The 17,394-nt window shown below is 42.5% G+C and overlaps 1 protein-coding gene across 2 annotated transcripts in view; it reads left to right on the forward strand.

Moving 5' to 3' along the window:
• The window catches only part of GBF1 (golgi brefeldin A resistant guanine nucleotide exchange factor 1), a 154,114-nt gene that overhangs the window by 123,092 nt on the left and 13,628 nt on the right, over nt 1-17,394 (forward strand). The window contains exons 30-34 of one of the 2 annotated variants that reach the window (XM_070752118.1): nt 2,654-2,873; nt 4,553-4,710; nt 5,848-6,091; nt 7,787-7,989; nt 13,920-14,070. In XM_070752118.1, the coding sequence (XP_070608219.1) occupies nt 2,654-2,873; nt 4,553-4,710; nt 5,848-6,091; nt 7,787-7,989; nt 13,920-14,070 (976 nt within the window). The remainder of the gene's footprint in view (nt 1-2,653; nt 2,874-4,552; nt 4,711-5,847; nt 6,092-7,786; nt 7,990-13,919; nt 14,071-17,394) is intronic. The other variant, XM_070752119.1, reaches the window with a different exon arrangement.

Raw genomic sequence — 17,394 nt, forward strand, 5'->3', positions numbered from 1 at the left:
TCGAATAGATGTCATAATCTTTTACATTCATACCTACAGCCAGGTAAGGAATTTTCTGCAATACTTTAAAGTTTGCATGACCCAGCCTTCTGTGTAACAAATGTGCAAACTCATTATAGTTTGGTTCATTAGAAAATAGTGTTTGCACACTGCTACCTTTTTCCTTGTGGTTCACAACATATTAATTGTTCATTTGCAAACCTTGTGCACACATCCTCTTTATGACTCTTGCAAAAATTAGTTCATACCCTTCATTGTTTAAGCAAGATACTCAGCAAATTTTGATCTAAATCTGGTATCCCATAAAATCTTATCACACAATATACCAATATATGATACATATACTGTTCCTTGGCATTGTACAATGGATTGATTACCATTTGCCAGGCTTTCATATTCTTGTGCAGCTGGTCCCAGACTGGAAAAAATGTTTTGGGTTATTTACAATATTTATTAATTTTATTTATTTATTGGATTTGTATGCCGCCCCTCTCCGTAGACTCGGGGCGGCTAACAACAATAATAAAAACAGCATGTAAATCCAATACTGCAACAACTAAAAAACCCTTATTTTAAAACCAATCATACCTACAAACAAACATACCATGCATAAATTGTAAAGGCCTAGGGGGGGAAGAGTATCTCAGTTCCTCCATGCCTGACGGCAGAGGTGGGTTTTAAGGAGCTTATGAAAGGCGAGGAGGGTGGGGGCAATTCTAATCTCCGGGGGGGAGATGGTTCCAGAGGGCCGGGGCCGCCACAGAGAAGGCTCTTCCCCTGGGCCAAATGACATTGTTTAGTTGACGGGACCCGGAGCAGGCCCACTCTGTGGGACCTAACTGGTTGCTGGGATTCTTGCAGCAGAAGGCGGTCCCGGAGATAATACTCACTTGCCCCACTGTCTAACAACCAAATATCTTTAGTGTCTTTGCATGTTACCTTCACCACAGAAATCTGTGTGTTTTCCTTCTTCCTTGTGCTGTCCCTCCCCTTTTGGTACCTTTTAAACCTCTCACTGGGCCCTTTTTCCAGATAGGTTGAATAGATCCACATGCAAAACAGTGTTTGACTACACAGACTTTATCTTCAACTTTATTATCTCTCTGGAATGTGGCTTCTTTCTGACTGTTTCTCTTGCATCTAATATTTTCTGTTCTTCTAAAAGCCTCCCAGTTATATAACTCATAGTTAAATCACACCCATTTATGGACTCAATGCTTGTTACTAATATATCCAGGTCTTTCTTTCTTTCTTTCTTTCTTTCTTTCTTTCTTTCTTTCTTCTTCTTTCTTTCTTTCTTTCTTTCTTCCTTTCTTCCTTTCTTCCTTTCTTCCTTTCTTCCTTTCTTTCTGACTTTCCTTCCTTCCTTCCTTCCTTCCTTCCTTCCTTCCTTCCTTCCTTCCTTCCTTCCTTCCTTCTTTCTTTCTTTCTTTCTTTCTTTCTTTCTTTCTTTTTATTAGATTTGTATGCCGCCTCTCTCCGGAGACTCAGAGCGGCTTACAACAACAATACATAGTACAAATCTAATGGTTAAAAGAACAGTTTAAAACCCTTATTATAAAAACCAGTCACGCATCCCAAACAAGCCATACATAAAATGAAACGGCCCGGGGGAATCAATTTCCCCATGCCTGACGGCAGAGGTGGCAACTCAGCACAACATAACACTATGTGTTTCTGAAAATACTATTCTTCACTCTTCTAATTCAAGGAAGGTTTTCCTTATGAACTTTAAATATCAGAGTCACTGTGTGACGCCTTAAACAAGATCTAAGTATTGCCCACAAGATCATATGCTGCAACGTCCTGCCTGTTGGCGTCGACTTCAGCTTCAACCACAACAACACAAGAGCACACAACAGATTTAAACTTAATATTAACCACTCCAAACTTGACTGTAAAAAATATGACTTCAGTAACCGAGTTGTCGAAGCGTGGAACTCATTACCGGACTCCATAGTGTCATCCCCAAACCCCCAACACTTTACCCTTAGATTATCTACGGTTGACCTATCCAGATTCCTAAGAGGTCAGTAAGGGGCGAGTACAAGTGCACTAGAGTGCCTTCCGTCCCCTGTCCTATTGCTCTCCTATATCTCCTATACCTTTCTTCTATTCCTATATCTCTTCTTCTATTCTTTCATTGATAGGTTCTATTACTATATCTTCTTTTCTATTATTTCTTAGATATATTTTACTATGAGTATCCCCTCTATAACCTTCATCATGTATTTTACTATGTGTATGTAGATATATACCCACTAAAACCCTCATTGTGTATTGGACAAAATAAATAAGTAAGTAAGTAAGTAAGTAAGTAAGTAAGTAAGTAAGTAAGTAAGTAAGTAAGTAAGTAAGTAAGTAAGCGACCTCCAATAAATAACCAGAGATCTATTTCATTGCAGATCTATTATTTATTACTACTTCTGTCTTTTTCCTTTCTTCTTGTTTCCAAAGATTTAGAGTAAGAATAAATTCAGGAGAAAAAGCTTTGCGATTTTTCACCAGACAAAAAGATACAATTATAAATCTAGTTACCCTTAGTAACTAGTAAAAATACACACTTTAATGTGCTGTTAGCAGTTAACAAACATGAATCTGGTACAGGTATAATTTACGTTTCTTGTAGTTACCATGATTTTTCTCTGAATAGGTCTTGCTCTCCTTGCGAATCTTGCTCATGATGAAACCCAGCATGTTAAACAGGGCAAGTCACCAGATTGCATATGGCCTTCATGAGCTTCTCAAGACCAACGCTGCCAATATTCACTCCGGAGAAGACTGGTACACACTCTTTACTCTCTTGGAATGCATTGGTTCTGGGGTGAAACCACCCCCAGCGCTGCAACCTACAAGAACAGAGAATGACACAGGTAAATTGGTCATTGGAAATGGGATTTCTTGGGTCAACAGAAATGGCTGCAGATCAATGCAATATGTAAATACAGTGATACCTTGTCTTACAAACTTAATTGGTTCCGGGACGCAGTTCTTAAGGTGAAAAGTTTGTAAGATGAAACAATGTTTCCCATAGGAATCAATGGAAAAGCGATTAATGCGTGCAAGCCCAAAATTCACCCCTTTTGCCAGCCGAAGCACCCGTTTTTGCCCTGCTGGGATTCCCCTGAGGCTCCCCTCCATGGGAAACCCCACCTCCGGACCTCTGCGTTTTTGCGGTGCTGCGATTTCACTGAGGCTCCCCTTGCTGGGAAACCCCACCTCCGAACTTCCTTTGCCAGCGAAGCGCTCGTTTTTGCGCTGCTGGGATTCTCCTGCAGCATCACAAAAACACGGAAGTCCGGAGACGGGGTTCCCCATGGAGGGGAGCCTCAGGGGAATCCCAGCAGCGCAAAAAGGGGTGCTTCGCTGGCAATGGAAGTCCGAAGGTGGGGCATCCCAGCGGCGGCGGTGCGTTTGTAAGGTGAAAATAGTTTGTAAGAAGAGGCAAAAAAATCTTAAACCCCGGGTTTGTATCTCGAAAAGTTTGTATGACGAGGCGTTTGTAAGACGAGGTATCACTGTATTTAAAGAAAAGTGAGAATAAAAAGCCTTTTCGAGAGAAGAAAATTGCTTAGAGAAAATATTAAAAGAAAAGATTAACGATACAAAAGCACAGGGAAGTAATATATACGGAATGTTATTACAAGCGGAAGAGGGAGTAATAAAAGGCTTGACAAGATGCTGGCAAAACGATTTACAAATCGATGAAAGAGAAATGAAAGAAATAGTAGAAAACATACATAAAATTAAGAATGCAAGAGTTAGAGAGATGAGAAGGAAAATTTTACATAAATGGTACTATACACCAGCACAACTTTCACACTTCCAGAGGAAAGGGAAAGGTAATTGTTGGCATGGTTGCCAAAAGAAAGGAATCTTCATGCATATGTTCTGGGAGTGTGTCGAAGTTCAGAAAGTTTGGAAGGAAGTGCAGAATGAAATAAATAAAATGTTAAATATTAAGTGGACAATTACAAAAGAAATAGCGATATTAGTTAAACAAAGAGAATTAAGAGACTTCAAAGAAATAAAAACTGCAGCATTGGAAAGCGCTCAAGCGGTAGTGGTATTGGGTTGGAAAGAGTCTAAAAAATGGACATTACAGAACTGGTACTGGTACATGGTGGATCACATTCATTTTGAAATCATGGAAATAAGATTAAACAATTTTGATGAGAACAAATTGGAGAAGCTGATGGTACGATGGAATAAGGTGAAAGATTATATGTTGAGTAGAATTTGTGACGAAAATGTGAAAAATAAATTCCAACCACTCTTTGAATAGTAAACAAATGCAAATTAGAGCTAAGGAAATAAAAGAACATAAATTAGTAAATATTTGAACCCCCTAATTGGTGGTGGTGGTAGTGGTGGGTATTGTCAGTCGGGTGATGGGCACATGCACATGTTTGTTTTATGTTTTATACAAATGTGCAAAACCAATAAAAATATTATTAAAAAAAGAAAAGAAATGGGGTTTTCTTGTTGAGAAGGCTATCTGTAAAGTTAGCAGTTGTTGCTTCATTTCATTTTGTTTAATTATTTGTTTAAGGAGCTCAGTCAGACAGTGAGATCTCCTACCACCCAAACGAAACCAGCCTGGATCGTGGCTATACTTCTGATTCAGAGGTATATGCAGATCACAGCAAGCAAGGTAAATTGCACCGTTCTGTCACTGATGTCGATGTGGTGAACAGTGGCTGGCTTGTGGTAAGTAATTTTGAATGTTTTGATTTTTTTATACCGTGTTTCCCCGAAAATAAGACACTGTCTTATATTAATTTTGGCTCCAAAAGTTGTGCTACGTCTTATTTTCGGGGGGTGCCTTATATTTCTCAAATAAGACATTCACAGGCAGACAAGCTGACACCCCCAAAGAATGTGTGCCGAACGGTACACTGATTATGGTACGGTACCTGTCAGTATGGCACCCACACACACAAACGACGGCACTTATATGGTACAACAGTATACTCCCGCTATTGCAGCTTCCGGCCACCAGAGGAGCTACAGTCTAAGCACTGTAGTGGAGACTGTAATGGCGGGGAGACAGCAGCAGACTGTGTCTGCTGTACTGGACGGTACAAAGCGATGGAAGGGGCCAGCAGGGGGCGCCAAATTATTACGGTACCGCTATGAACAGCTTTGAATGGTACCGTATGTTTTTCCACCGTACCGTATGTAAACTTGACTACGCCTTATTTTCGGGGGGTGCCTTATATTAGCAAATTCTGCAAAACCTCTGACATGCCTTACTTTCGGGGTACATCTTATTTTCGGGGAAACAGGGTATGTATCTGAGATGAATGAATAATAAATAATTAAGGGGGTTTGCCATCTATTTTTGGGAGAAAAATAAAAAGATCATGGCCCTCATTTTCCATGTTAAAAGTAATTATGCTTGCACAAAGTCTGTTCTAAGCCCTCGACAGTGGTTAAGGTAACACTGGGAATTATGTGTGATAACTGGGCATGAGCAGGCTTCATAGAAACATAGAAGACTGAGGGCAGAAAAAGACCTCATGGTCCATCTAGTCTGCCCTTATACTATTTTCTGTATTTTATCTTAGGATGGATATATGTTTATCCCAGGCATGTTTAAATTCAGTTACTGTGGATTTCTCTACCACGTCTGCTGGAAGTTTGTTCCAAGAATCTACTACTCTTTCTCCCTTTTCCCCCCTGCACTTTTTATTTTTTATCTTATTGTTTCCCTAAGTTTATATCTACAGTATTACGTTCTACTATTTTTATATTTTTTAAAATAAAATATGTATCTTAAAAGTACATTGACTTCAGTTAGAATATATTATTTTCTTTAAGCTTTGAATAATCTCTATTTCACAGGTTGGGAAAGATGACATTGATAATTCAACCATGGCTGGACATTCCAGACTAGGAAATTCTCCCCTGGTGAATCAGTATAGTCTGACTGTGGGAATGGACCTGGGTCCTCATAATACCAAATCTCTCATGAAGTGTGTCGAGTCCTTATCTTTTATCGTGCGAGATGCAGCTCATGTAACCCCTGAGAACTTTGAGCTGTGCGTCAAAACAATTCGCATCTTTGTGGAAGCCAGCCTAAATGGAGGTAGGCCAGATTTCTATTAGTTTCTTTATGGCCCAAAAGCTCCAACTACTGCTACTACTATTTATTACTACTACTATTAATGCATATTATCATTGTCATATTTTTTTTTAAATAGCAAGGCAAGGAAATATTTATAATCTCGGTCGGGGTCACTAACCTTTCAGACCTCAGGGACCACTAAATTCATAATTTTAGATCCCTCTTAAAGTAGTTTATAGGCATTTTCTGAAAAGTTACTAGCAAAAGATCATCCAGGGGCATGGGGTGAGGTATCACCAGTATGCGGATGATATCCAGTTATACATCTTCACCCCATGTCCAGTCAACGAAGCAGTGGAAGTGATGTGCCGGTGCTTGGAGGCTGTTGGGGTCTGGATGGGTGTCAACAGACTCAAGCTCAACCCGGATAAGACGGAGTGGCTGTGGGTTCTGCCTCCCAAGGACAATTCAATCTGTCTGTCCATAACCCGGGGGGGGGGAATTATTGACCCCCTCAGAGAGGGTCCGCAACTCGGGCGTCCTCCTCAATCCACAGCTCACATTAGAGAAACATCTTTCAGCTGTGGCGAGGGGGGCGTTTGCCCAGGTTCGCCTGGTGCACCAGTTGCGGCCCTATCTGGACCGGGACTCACTGCTCACAGTCACTTATACCCTCATCACCTCGAGGTTCGAACACTGTAATGCTCTCTACATGGGACTACCTTTGAAAAGTGTTTGGAAACTTCAGATCGTGCAGAATGCAGCTGTGAGAGCAATCATGGGCTTCCCAAGGCATGCCCATGTCACACCAACACTCCGCAGTCTGCATTGGTTGCCGATCAATTTCCGGTCACAATTCAAAGTGTTGGTTATGACCTATAAAGCCCTTCATGGCATCGGACCAGATTATCTCCGGGACCGCCTTCTGCTGCACAAATCCCAGCGACCGGTTGTTTGGCGGGACCCAGGAGAAGAGCCTTCTCTGTGGCGGCCCCGACCCTCTGGAACCAGCTCCCCCCAGATATCAGAGTTGCCCCCACCCTCCTTGCCTTTCGCAAGCTCCTTAAAACTCACCTCTGTCGTCAGGCATGGGGGAATTGAAATTTTTCCCTTCCCCCTAGGCTTATAGAATTTATACATGGTATGCTTGTTTGTATGATTGGTTTCTTAAATTGGGGTTTTTTAGATTATTTTTAATATTAGATTTGTTTACATTGTTTTGTTTATTGTTGTTAGCCACCCCGAGTCTTCGGAGTGGGGCGGCATACAAATCTAATAGATAGATAGATAGATAGATAGATAGATAGATAGATAGATAGATAGATAGATAGATAGATAGATAGATAAATAGATAAATAGATAAATAGATAAATAGATAAATAAACACAATGTCCTTTGGAAGGCTCCAATTACAACTACAATTTCCTCAGTTTCTAGTTGGCTTATCCTTTGGAGACTGTTGTCTTGTGTAGTCTCATTCGGAGAAGGAAAACAGTTTATGTGGAGTTGTGTCACTCTTTGCCCAGATAGGAACCGATCTACTTTTCAGTTCCCTGTTCTCAATCACAGTCCACCACTTTCCCCCAGAAGTTACTGATTTATTTAATTGGGCTATCTTTTACTTAGCTCTAGATGAATTAAGAAGTACGTATTAATGCGCTGAATTAATTCTGAAAATTCAAAAGTTTCACAAACTTTTATATATTGTGTTTATAGGGTGTAAATCCCAGGAGAAAAGAGGAAAAAATCATAAATACGACTCCAAATCAGCGCGGTTTAAGAAGAAAGCAAAGGAAAACTCTCTGAGACACTTTAAAACCTCCAGCCAACATCAGCACCGTTCCACTAGTGAGGATGAGGACGAGGACGAGAGTGTCCCTGCCAGTTATCACACTGTATCTTTACAGGTTAGTCAAGACGTAAGTATAGCCATGACTTTTTCCTCTCCCTGTAGTTTTTCTAGTGTAACTAGGTATCTAGTTAACTAGATATTTATTCACATTTATTCACTTTGTGTGACCTGCTCATAATGAGAAGGGGAAAGGGAAACAGTTCGGAATCGGATTGATTGATTGATTGATTGATTGATTGATTCATTCATTCATTCATTCATTTATGTCATTTATTTAGGTCTATGATTGATTGTGTGCTTGTTTTTTATATATATTGGTGTTGCTTTTATGGACTTTTTAACTTAAAACTGTAAATTAGATTGCTAAATATTAGATTTGTCACTATGTACTGTTTTTGCCATTGTTGTGAGCCGCCCCGAATCTGCGGAGAGGGGCGGCATATAAATCCAATAAATCTAATCTAATCTAATCTATTATTTATTCAAATTTTTATGCCACCCTTCTCCTTAGACTCAGGGCAGCTTACATCATGTTAGCAATAGCACTCTTTTAAACAGAGCCAACATATTGCCCCCACAATCCGGGTCCTCATTTTACCCACCTCGGAAGCATGGAAGGCTGAGTCAACCTTGAGCCGGTGATGAGATTTGAACCGCTGACCTACAGATCTACAGTCAGCTTCAGTGGCCTGCAGTACAGCACTTTACCTGCTGTGCCACCCCGGCTCATCTTGTCAATGGGGTCTTTGCTATAATTATGAATATTATTTATTCATTAAATTTTCATCCTGCTCTCATTACTTTATAAGTAATCCAGACAGGAAACACATTTTTTTTTAATTTATTCATTTGTCCAATACACAATACATATGGAAGAGAATAGACATGAAGTAATATATATAAAGATAATATGTAAAAATAGAGGAGAAGATATATGAAAGGAAGAAAATATATATGATATATGAGATAAAGGAAAGACAATTGGACAGGGGACGAAAGGCACACTAGTGCACTTATGTACGCCCCTTACTGACCTCTTAGGAACCTGGAGAGGTCAATCGTGGAGAGTCTAAGGGAGAAATGTTGGGGGTTAGGGGTTGACACTATTGAGTCAGGTAATGAGTTCCACGCTTCGACAACTCGATTGTTAAAGTCATATTTTTTGCTGTCAAGTTTGGAGCGGTTAATATTAAGTTTGAATCTGTTGCATGCTCTTGTGTTGTTGCAGTTGAAGCTGAAGTAGTCATTGACCGTTAGGACGTTGCAGCATATGATCGTGTGGGCAATACTTAAATCGTGTTTTTGGCGCCGTAGTTCTAAGCTTTCTAGACCAAGGATTGTTAGTCTATTTTCGTAGGGTATTCTGTTTCGAGTGTAGGAGTGAAGGGCTCTTCTGGTGAAATATCTTTGGACGTTTTCTAGGGTGTTGATGTCCGAGATGTGGTATGGGTTCCAGACAGATGAGCTGTATTCAAGGATGGGTCTGGTAAAAGTTTTGTAGGCTCTTGTGAGTAGTGTGAGATTGCCGGAGCAGAAGCTGCGTAGGATCCAATAACAACTCTAGAAGCCTTTTTGGCGATATTCTTGCAGTGGGTTTTAGCACTTAGGTCATTTGATATTAGTATTCCAAGGTCTTTTACTGAGTGGGGGTTGGCTGTGAGAATTTGTTTATTCAGTTTATATATGAGGTTTGGATTCTTTTTCTACTCTTTCCTATTTTCCCCAAAACAAAACCCCAACTTGGTTAGACCAAGTCAGTATTTCATGCCAAGGGTTGTTGTGATTCAGCCTGAGGCTCCTCAGGGACCGGCTGGATCTCTGCCGGGTCCATGCCCAGAGGAGGAGGACAGTGAACAGGAGGGGGAGGACCAGGCAGACGGGGGAGAGGAACGTCAGGAAGAGGAGGAGGGAGAGCAGCCTGAGACCCCCCCGGGGGGGGGGGCTCTCCCCAGCTAGTAGCCTGGATTCATTTGATGAAGACGCACAGGCTATAATAGACATGAGGCAGCGACGAGCAGCTCAAAGACGGGGCCAATTAGAAAGGTATTTCCATCCCTGAATTGGCAACGGCTGGGTTTAGGTGTGGTTCTCCTCAGCAGGGTTGAAAAGGCAGGCCCGCCCTTACAGTCTTGTGGAGAGTTATCAATTGGGAGTTCTGTGACCTTGCTTCGATTCTCGGCGTCTCTGATCTTGGCTTGTGGCCTAGAAGTCTGGAAGACTTGGGGGAGGCGTGGGTTTTATTATCTCCAGCGTTGTTTTTGCCAGCAAGAATCCTGTTTTATTGCCTGGCCTTCATGAAACCTCTGTGAAGCTTCATAGTGTTCCTGTCTGTAAGAACAGTTTTTGTTACCTGTGTTTGCTTTGAATTATATAAACTGCCTTTGCTTTTTACCAGTGTGTCTGGATACTCTTTTTGGTTGGTGTTGGCGTTTGGGGGGACCCAGACAGAACAAGGGTGGGACTGGAACACATGATTTCCTGGTTTGTAGGCCAGAACTTTAAGCTGTATGTCAAACTGCTCTGTCAACTGCTCCCGAGGAGCAGTTTGGATTGGATTATTAGAGAAGGGAGCTCAATCTTGTATCCTTGAATTTTATGTTCTCACGTTGCTTCTGATCTTTCCCCCAACTAACCCCAGATACAAATGACAGACTGAATGATTGTTTTATATAACTGTATCAACAGTTCCTGGGCCAATCTGAACTTTCTGACTTGATGCAGGATGAACATTCTTTGTTGAATCGTTTGTTGTATGGTTCTAATGTTAGGTGTTAATTTATTAAATATCCCGAAAGCTATTCTCAATGAAACTATGTAAAAGGAACTTTCCCCCCAAAATGCAATCTGGAAATATTTTAAATATATATTTTTGTTTTTGTTTTAAAAATGTATTTGGCATCATTCTGCAGTAAGTAGTTCTCTGGATCTTTATTTTATTGTGTCTTCATCTACACCTGTAGAGACTTCATAGCTTTTCCTTTTTTTTAAGAGTGTATTTTATTTTCATACAAAACGAATAAGAACAGAAAACTTCATCCCAAATATACAGATATTTCTCAACTCACAACCACAGTTGAACCCAAAATTTCCACTATTCAATTCAATTCAATTTATTAGATTTGTATGCCGCCCCTCTCCGAAGACTCTGGGCGGCTCACAACAATAATAAAAACAATATTCCAGCGAAAACAAATCTAATATTAAAAACCACATAAAACCCTATCATATTTTAAAAAGCAAACAACATATACATACCCAAACATAAATATAAAAAAGCCTGGGGGAAAGGTGTCTCAACTCCCCCATGCCTGGCGGTATAGATGGGTCTTGAGTAATTTACGAAAGACAAGGAGTGTGGGAGCAGTTCTAATCTCCGGGGGAAGTTGATTCCAGAGGGCCGGGGCTGCCACAGAGAAGGCTCTTCCCCTGGGGCCCGCCAAACGACATTGTTTGGTCGACGGGACCCGGAGAAGGCCAACTCTGTGGGACCTTATCGGTCGCTGGGATTCGTGCGGTAGCAGGCGGTTCCGGAGGTACAGTGATCCCTCGAGTTTCGTGATCTCGATCTTCGCGAAACGCTATATCACGATTTTTTAAAAAAATTAATTTAAAAAAAAAACCACTTCCGGGTTTGGCTTCGGGAGTCAGCTGGGAAGCGGCGCGGCTGTTTTAAAAGGTTGCAGCCGGCCTGGGGGGCTTCCCAGCACCCCCCCGAACCGCCAACCCGGGTTCGGGGGGGTGCTGGGAAGCCCCCCAGGCCGGCTGCGACCTTTTAAAACAGCCGCGCCGCTTCCCAGCTGAGTCCTGAAGCCAAACGCCAAAGGCGAACTTCCACGTTTGGCTTCAGGACTCAGCTGGGAAGCGGCACGGCTGTTTTAAAAGGTCGCAGCCGGCCTGGGGGGCTTCCCAGCACCCCCCCGAACCCCCAACCTGGGTCTTCCCGGCCGCCCACGCAAAGGGGAAACCCCGGCTCCTCGCTGATGCCCGCCGCTTGCCCGCCCGCCAGCAAGAGGGGGAAGACCCAGGGAAGGTTCCTTCGGCCGCCCAGCAGCTGATCTGCTCGGTAGCGCAGCAGCAGCGAGGAGCCGAATCGGGGTTTCCCCTTTGCGTGGGCGGCGGGGAACGCAAACTCCACCATCTACGCATGCGCGGCCATAGAAAAAAGGGCGCGCATGCGCAGATGGTGTTTTTACTTCCGCAACCCTACATCGCGAAAAATCGATTATCGCGAGGGGTCTTGGAACGGAACCCTCGCGATAATAGAGGGATCACTGTACTCTGGTCCAATGCCATGCAGGGCTTTAAAGGTCATAACCAACACTTTGAATTGTGACGGAAGGAATTATTATTAACTATTAAGTAAGACAGTTAGATGAAACATAGAAACATAGAAGTGTGACGGCAGAAAAAGACCTCATGGTCCATCTAGTCTGCCCTTATACTATTTTCTGTATTTTATCTTAGGATGGATATATGTTTATCCCAGGCATGTTTAAATTCAGTTACTGTGGATTTATCTACCACGTCTGCTGAAAGTTTGTTCCAAGGATCTACTACTCTTTCAGTAAAATAATATTTTCTCATGTTGCTTTTGATCTTTCCCCCAACTAAGATGAGCTTTGCCCCATCTTACAACCTTTGTTGCCAATGTTGTTAAGTTAAACACTTTAGTTATTAAGTTAGTAACATGGTTATTAAGAGCATATGGCTTCCCCATTGACTTTGCTTGTGAGAAGTTGCAAAAAGTGATCACATGACCCTGGGACCAACAGTGATATCAACTTACCTTCCCTACTGGCTTGGAAGCCACATGATTTGTGTGTGTGTACCACTGCCATGCACTCTTTTTCACCCTCTGTACATGCCCAGAAGACTTTGAGCATGCGCAGAGATAGCTGTTGCTACCGGTTCTCTGAACCACCAGCTGCCAAAGCGGATCGAACCAGTAGCATTTCCCCCCCCTGCCTAACCGGACCGAATGCTCCGCACACCCACCTGCATTAACCCTACCTAGGACACTGCAACTATCATGAATATGAGCCAGTTGCCAATTATCCGAATTTTAATCATGTGCCCATGAAGATACTGAAACAATCCTAATATGATAAATGGTCACAGGCCACTTTTTTCAGTGCATTATATCTTCAAATGCTCACTAAACGAAAGGTTGTGAGTCAAGGACTACCAGTAGTTTCCAAATGTAAAATAATGCACTTGGGGAAAAGGAATCCTCAATCTGAGTATTGCATTGGCAGTTCTGTGTTAGCAAAAACTTCAGAAGAGAAGGATTTAGGGGTAGTGATTTCTGACAGTCTCAAAATGGGTGAACAGTGTGGTCGGGCAGTAGGAAAAGCAAGTAGGATGCTTGGCTGCATAGCTAGAGGTATAACAAGCAGGAAGAGGGAGATTGTGATCCCCTTATATAGAGCGCTGTTGAGACCCCATTTGGAATACTGTGTTCAGTTCTGGAGACCTCACCTACAAAAAGATATTGACAAAATTGAACGGGTCCAAAGACGGGCTACAAGAATGGTGGAAGGTCTTAAGCATAAAACGTATCAGGAAAGACTTCATGAACTCAATCTGTATAGTCTGGAGGACAGAAGGAAAAGGGGGGACATGATCGAAACATTTAAATATGTCAAAGGGGTAAATATGGTTCAGGAGGGAAGTGTTTTTAATAGGAAAGTGAACACAAGAACAAGGGGACACAATCTGAAGTTAGTTGGGGGAAAGATCAAAGGCAACATGAGAAAATATTATTTTACTGAAAGAGTAGTAGATCCTTGGAACAAACTTCCAGCAGACGTGGTTGGTAAATCCACAGTAACTGAATTTAAACATGCCTGGGATAAACATATATCCATTGTAAGATAAAATACAGGAAATAGTATAAGGGCAGACTAGATGGACCATGAGGTCTTTTTCTGCCGTCAGTCTTCTATGTTTCTTTGTTTCTAGTGAACGTTTTTAAAATTTATTTTGTTTCTTTTACAGCTGTTGGATCTAATGCACACCCTTCATACACGAGCTGCTACCATCTACAGTTCTTGGGCAGAAGAGCAACAGCACCTGGAAACATCAGAGAAGAAAATAGAAGCAAATTCTCGAGCATTATGGATCAATTGTTGGTGCCCCTTGTTGCAAGGTAAAGCTAACACAACCTAGAACATTACAAATAGTCCTAGACCAGTGATGGCGAAACTATGGCACGGATGCCAAAGGTGGCACGCGGAGCCATATCTGCTGGCACATGAGCCGTTGCCTTAGCTCAGCTCCAATGTGCATGTATGTGCTGGCCAGCTGATTTTTGGTTCACACAGAGGGTCTGGGAGGGCATTTTTGGCTTCCAGAGAGTCTCCGGGGGGGAAGGGTGTTTTTACCCTCCCCTGGCTCCAGGGAAGCCTTTGGAGCTTGGGGAGGGTAAAATACAAGCTTACTGGGCCCAACAGAAGTTGGGAAACAGGCCATTTCCGGCTTCTAGAAGGCCTCCGGGTGGCAGGGGAAGCTGTTTTTGCCCTCCCCAGGCACTGAATTATGGATGTGGGGACTTGCACAAGCATGATAGTGCACACCCACACTCTTTCAGCACCCAAGGTAAAAAAGGTTCGCCATCACTGTCCTAGGGGTAGTGATTTCTGACAGTCTCAAAATGGGTGAACAGTGCAGTCAGGCGGTAGGGAAAGCAAGTAGGATGCTTGGCTGCATAGCTAGAGGTATAACAAGCAGGAAGAGGGAGATTATGATCCTGCTATATAGAATGCTGGTGAGACCACACTTGGAATACTGTGATCAGTTCTGGAGACCTCACCTACAAAAAGATATTGTCAAAATTGAACGGGTCCAAAGACGGGCTACAAGAATGGTGGAAGGTCTTAAGCATAAAACGTATCAGGAAAGACTTAATGAACTCAATCTATATAGTCTGGAGGAAAGAAGGAAAAGGGGGGACATGATCGAAACATTTAAATATATTAAAGGGTTAAATAAGGTCCAGGAGGGAAGTGTTTTTAATGGGAAAGTGAACACAAGGACAAGGGGACACAATCTGAAGTTAGTTGGGAGAAAGATCAAAAGCAACTTGAGAAAATATTATTTTACTGAAAGAGTAGTAGATCCTTGGAACAAACTTCCAGCAGACGTGGTAGATAAATCCACAGTAACTGAATTTAAACATGCCTGGGATAAACATAGATCCATCCTAAGATAAAATACAGAAAATAGTATAAGGGCAAAGTCTAGATGGACTATGAGGTCTTTTTCTGCCGTCAGACTTCTATGTTTCTAGACTTATGATTGTAATGGAACCTGTCCATTATAATTTAAAGTTATGGTAGTCATAAAATGGGTCATCATATGACCAATTCAATTTTTATAGCCTTTTTTCTGGCAGCCATTAAGAAAATCAACACAGTCATTAAATGAATCCACAGTTGTTAAGCAACTACCATGGTCATTAAAAACCTGCTCTTCACTATTGGATATTTTTGCCAAACCCAGAAGTAAATGCCTGTTTTGGGGCAAAAATATAAATTGAACGATGCTGCAAACAGCCATAATCTGCCAAGTATCTGAAATATACTCACATGACTATGGGGAGATGTGTCCACCCTAACTTCAGAGTTGAGGTGTAAGCATCTTTGGCGGGGTGTCCATTGGAATTTGAAATGATCACTAAGTGAACTACAAGATGGCTTTTGGCAAGGGATGGTCTGTACCACATAAGAACTAGGAAGAATGTATCTGGAAAATGACTGGTTCAACTTTTCAGTGTCAGGGTTCCAAGCAACACTTTTAACGAAAGAAGACTCTGAGGCTCGAAATTCGTCAAAGTTCCATTTTATTAGAGATGACATATTGACACATCTGGGAAAACCTGAATCTGAAAGTTTCCAGGTTTTCCCCACCCAAAAGAAAGTCCAAATTCAAGTCCCTGCCTCAGAACCCCCATGTCCTCGAGGTTCGACTACTGTAATGCTCTCTACATGGGGCTACCTTTGAAAAGTGTTCGGAAACTTCAGATCGTGCAGAATGCAGCTGCGAGAGCAATCATGGGCTTTCCAAGATATGCCCATGTCACACCAACACTCCGCAGTCTGCATTGGTTGCCGATCAGTTTCCGGCCACAATTCAAAGTGTTGGTTATAACCTATAAAGCCCTTCATGGCACCGGACCAGAATACCTCCGGGACCGCCTTCTACCGCCCGAATACCAGCGGCCGACAAGGTCCCACAGAGTGGGCCTTCTCCGGGTCCCGTCAACTAAACAATGTCGGTTGGCGGGACCCAGGAGAAGAGCCTTCTCTGTGGCGGCCCCGACCCTCTGGAACCAGCTCCCCCCGGAGATTAGAACTGCCTCCACCCTCCTTGCCTTTTGTAAAGTTCTTAAGACCCACCTCTGCCGTCAGGCATGGGGGAACTGACACATCTCCCCTGGGCCTATACAGTTTATACATGGAATGTTTGTGTGTTTGTTTGCTTTTAATAATGGGGTTTTTAGTGTTTTTTAAATTATTAGATTTGTTTTTACATTGTTCTTGTTATTGTTGTGAGCCGCCCCGAATCTACGGAGAGGGGCGGCATACCAATCTAATAAATAAACAAACAAACAAACAAACAAACAAACAAATTGGTCCTTCCCTAACTATTTAACTTCAGATCATTTATAAACTCAATTTTCTGCGAAAGTCATTGCTCAGTTTTATACACTAGTCATTCTAGTGTATAATACTAGAGCTCTGTGTTTTGTCTTGCCTTTGTAATTATGAGTATGCCACAGGATTCTTATCTTACAGTGGTACCTCTACTTAAGAACGCCTCTACTTAAGAACGTTTCTAGATAAGAACCGAGTGTTCAAGATTTTTTTTGCTTCTTCTTAAGTATCATTTTCTACTTAAGAACCCAAGGCCAGAAAAATTTCCCAGGAAATTTGAGAGCAGCATGAAGGCCTGGCCAGTTTCCTGCAATTCCCCCTGGGTTTCTCTCTCTGGTGCAGTTTTATGGGAGGCAGCCTCGCACCAGGTGTATGGGAGGCACGTGCTCCTCCTCACCGCCCCAGAATCCCTCTTCTTTTTTAAAAGTCTTAAAGTTTTGGATTTTTAAAAATTTCTCTCACCTTCTTCCTTCTGCAGTGACTGTCCTCTTCCTCTTCTTCCTCCTCCTCCTCCCACCCAAATTCCGAGCTTTTATTTCTTTCCTAATGGGTTTGTACGCATTAGAGTAAGCCCTCACCTATCGCGGGTGTTACGTTCCAGACCCGGCCTCAATAGGTGAAATCCGTGATGGGGAATTTATCCTCCTTCCCACCAGCTCCGGATGCCTGGAGGCATCCCCCCCACTACTACTTACTCTGCGCCTGAGGAAAAGAAGGGACAGGGGGGGGGGGCAAAACAATCGCGGCCCCCGAGCATTCCTGACCCACTGCTGTTCTTTGCAGCAGTTCGGCCAAACGTTGTCTTTTTTGCCTTGCCC

Source organism: Erythrolamprus reginae, chromosome 5 (genome assembly GCF_031021105.1).
Source record: "Erythrolamprus reginae isolate rEryReg1 chromosome 5, rEryReg1.hap1, whole genome shotgun sequence".
NCBI classification, from domain to species: Eukaryota; Metazoa; Chordata; class Lepidosauria; order Squamata; family Dipsadidae; genus Erythrolamprus; species Erythrolamprus reginae.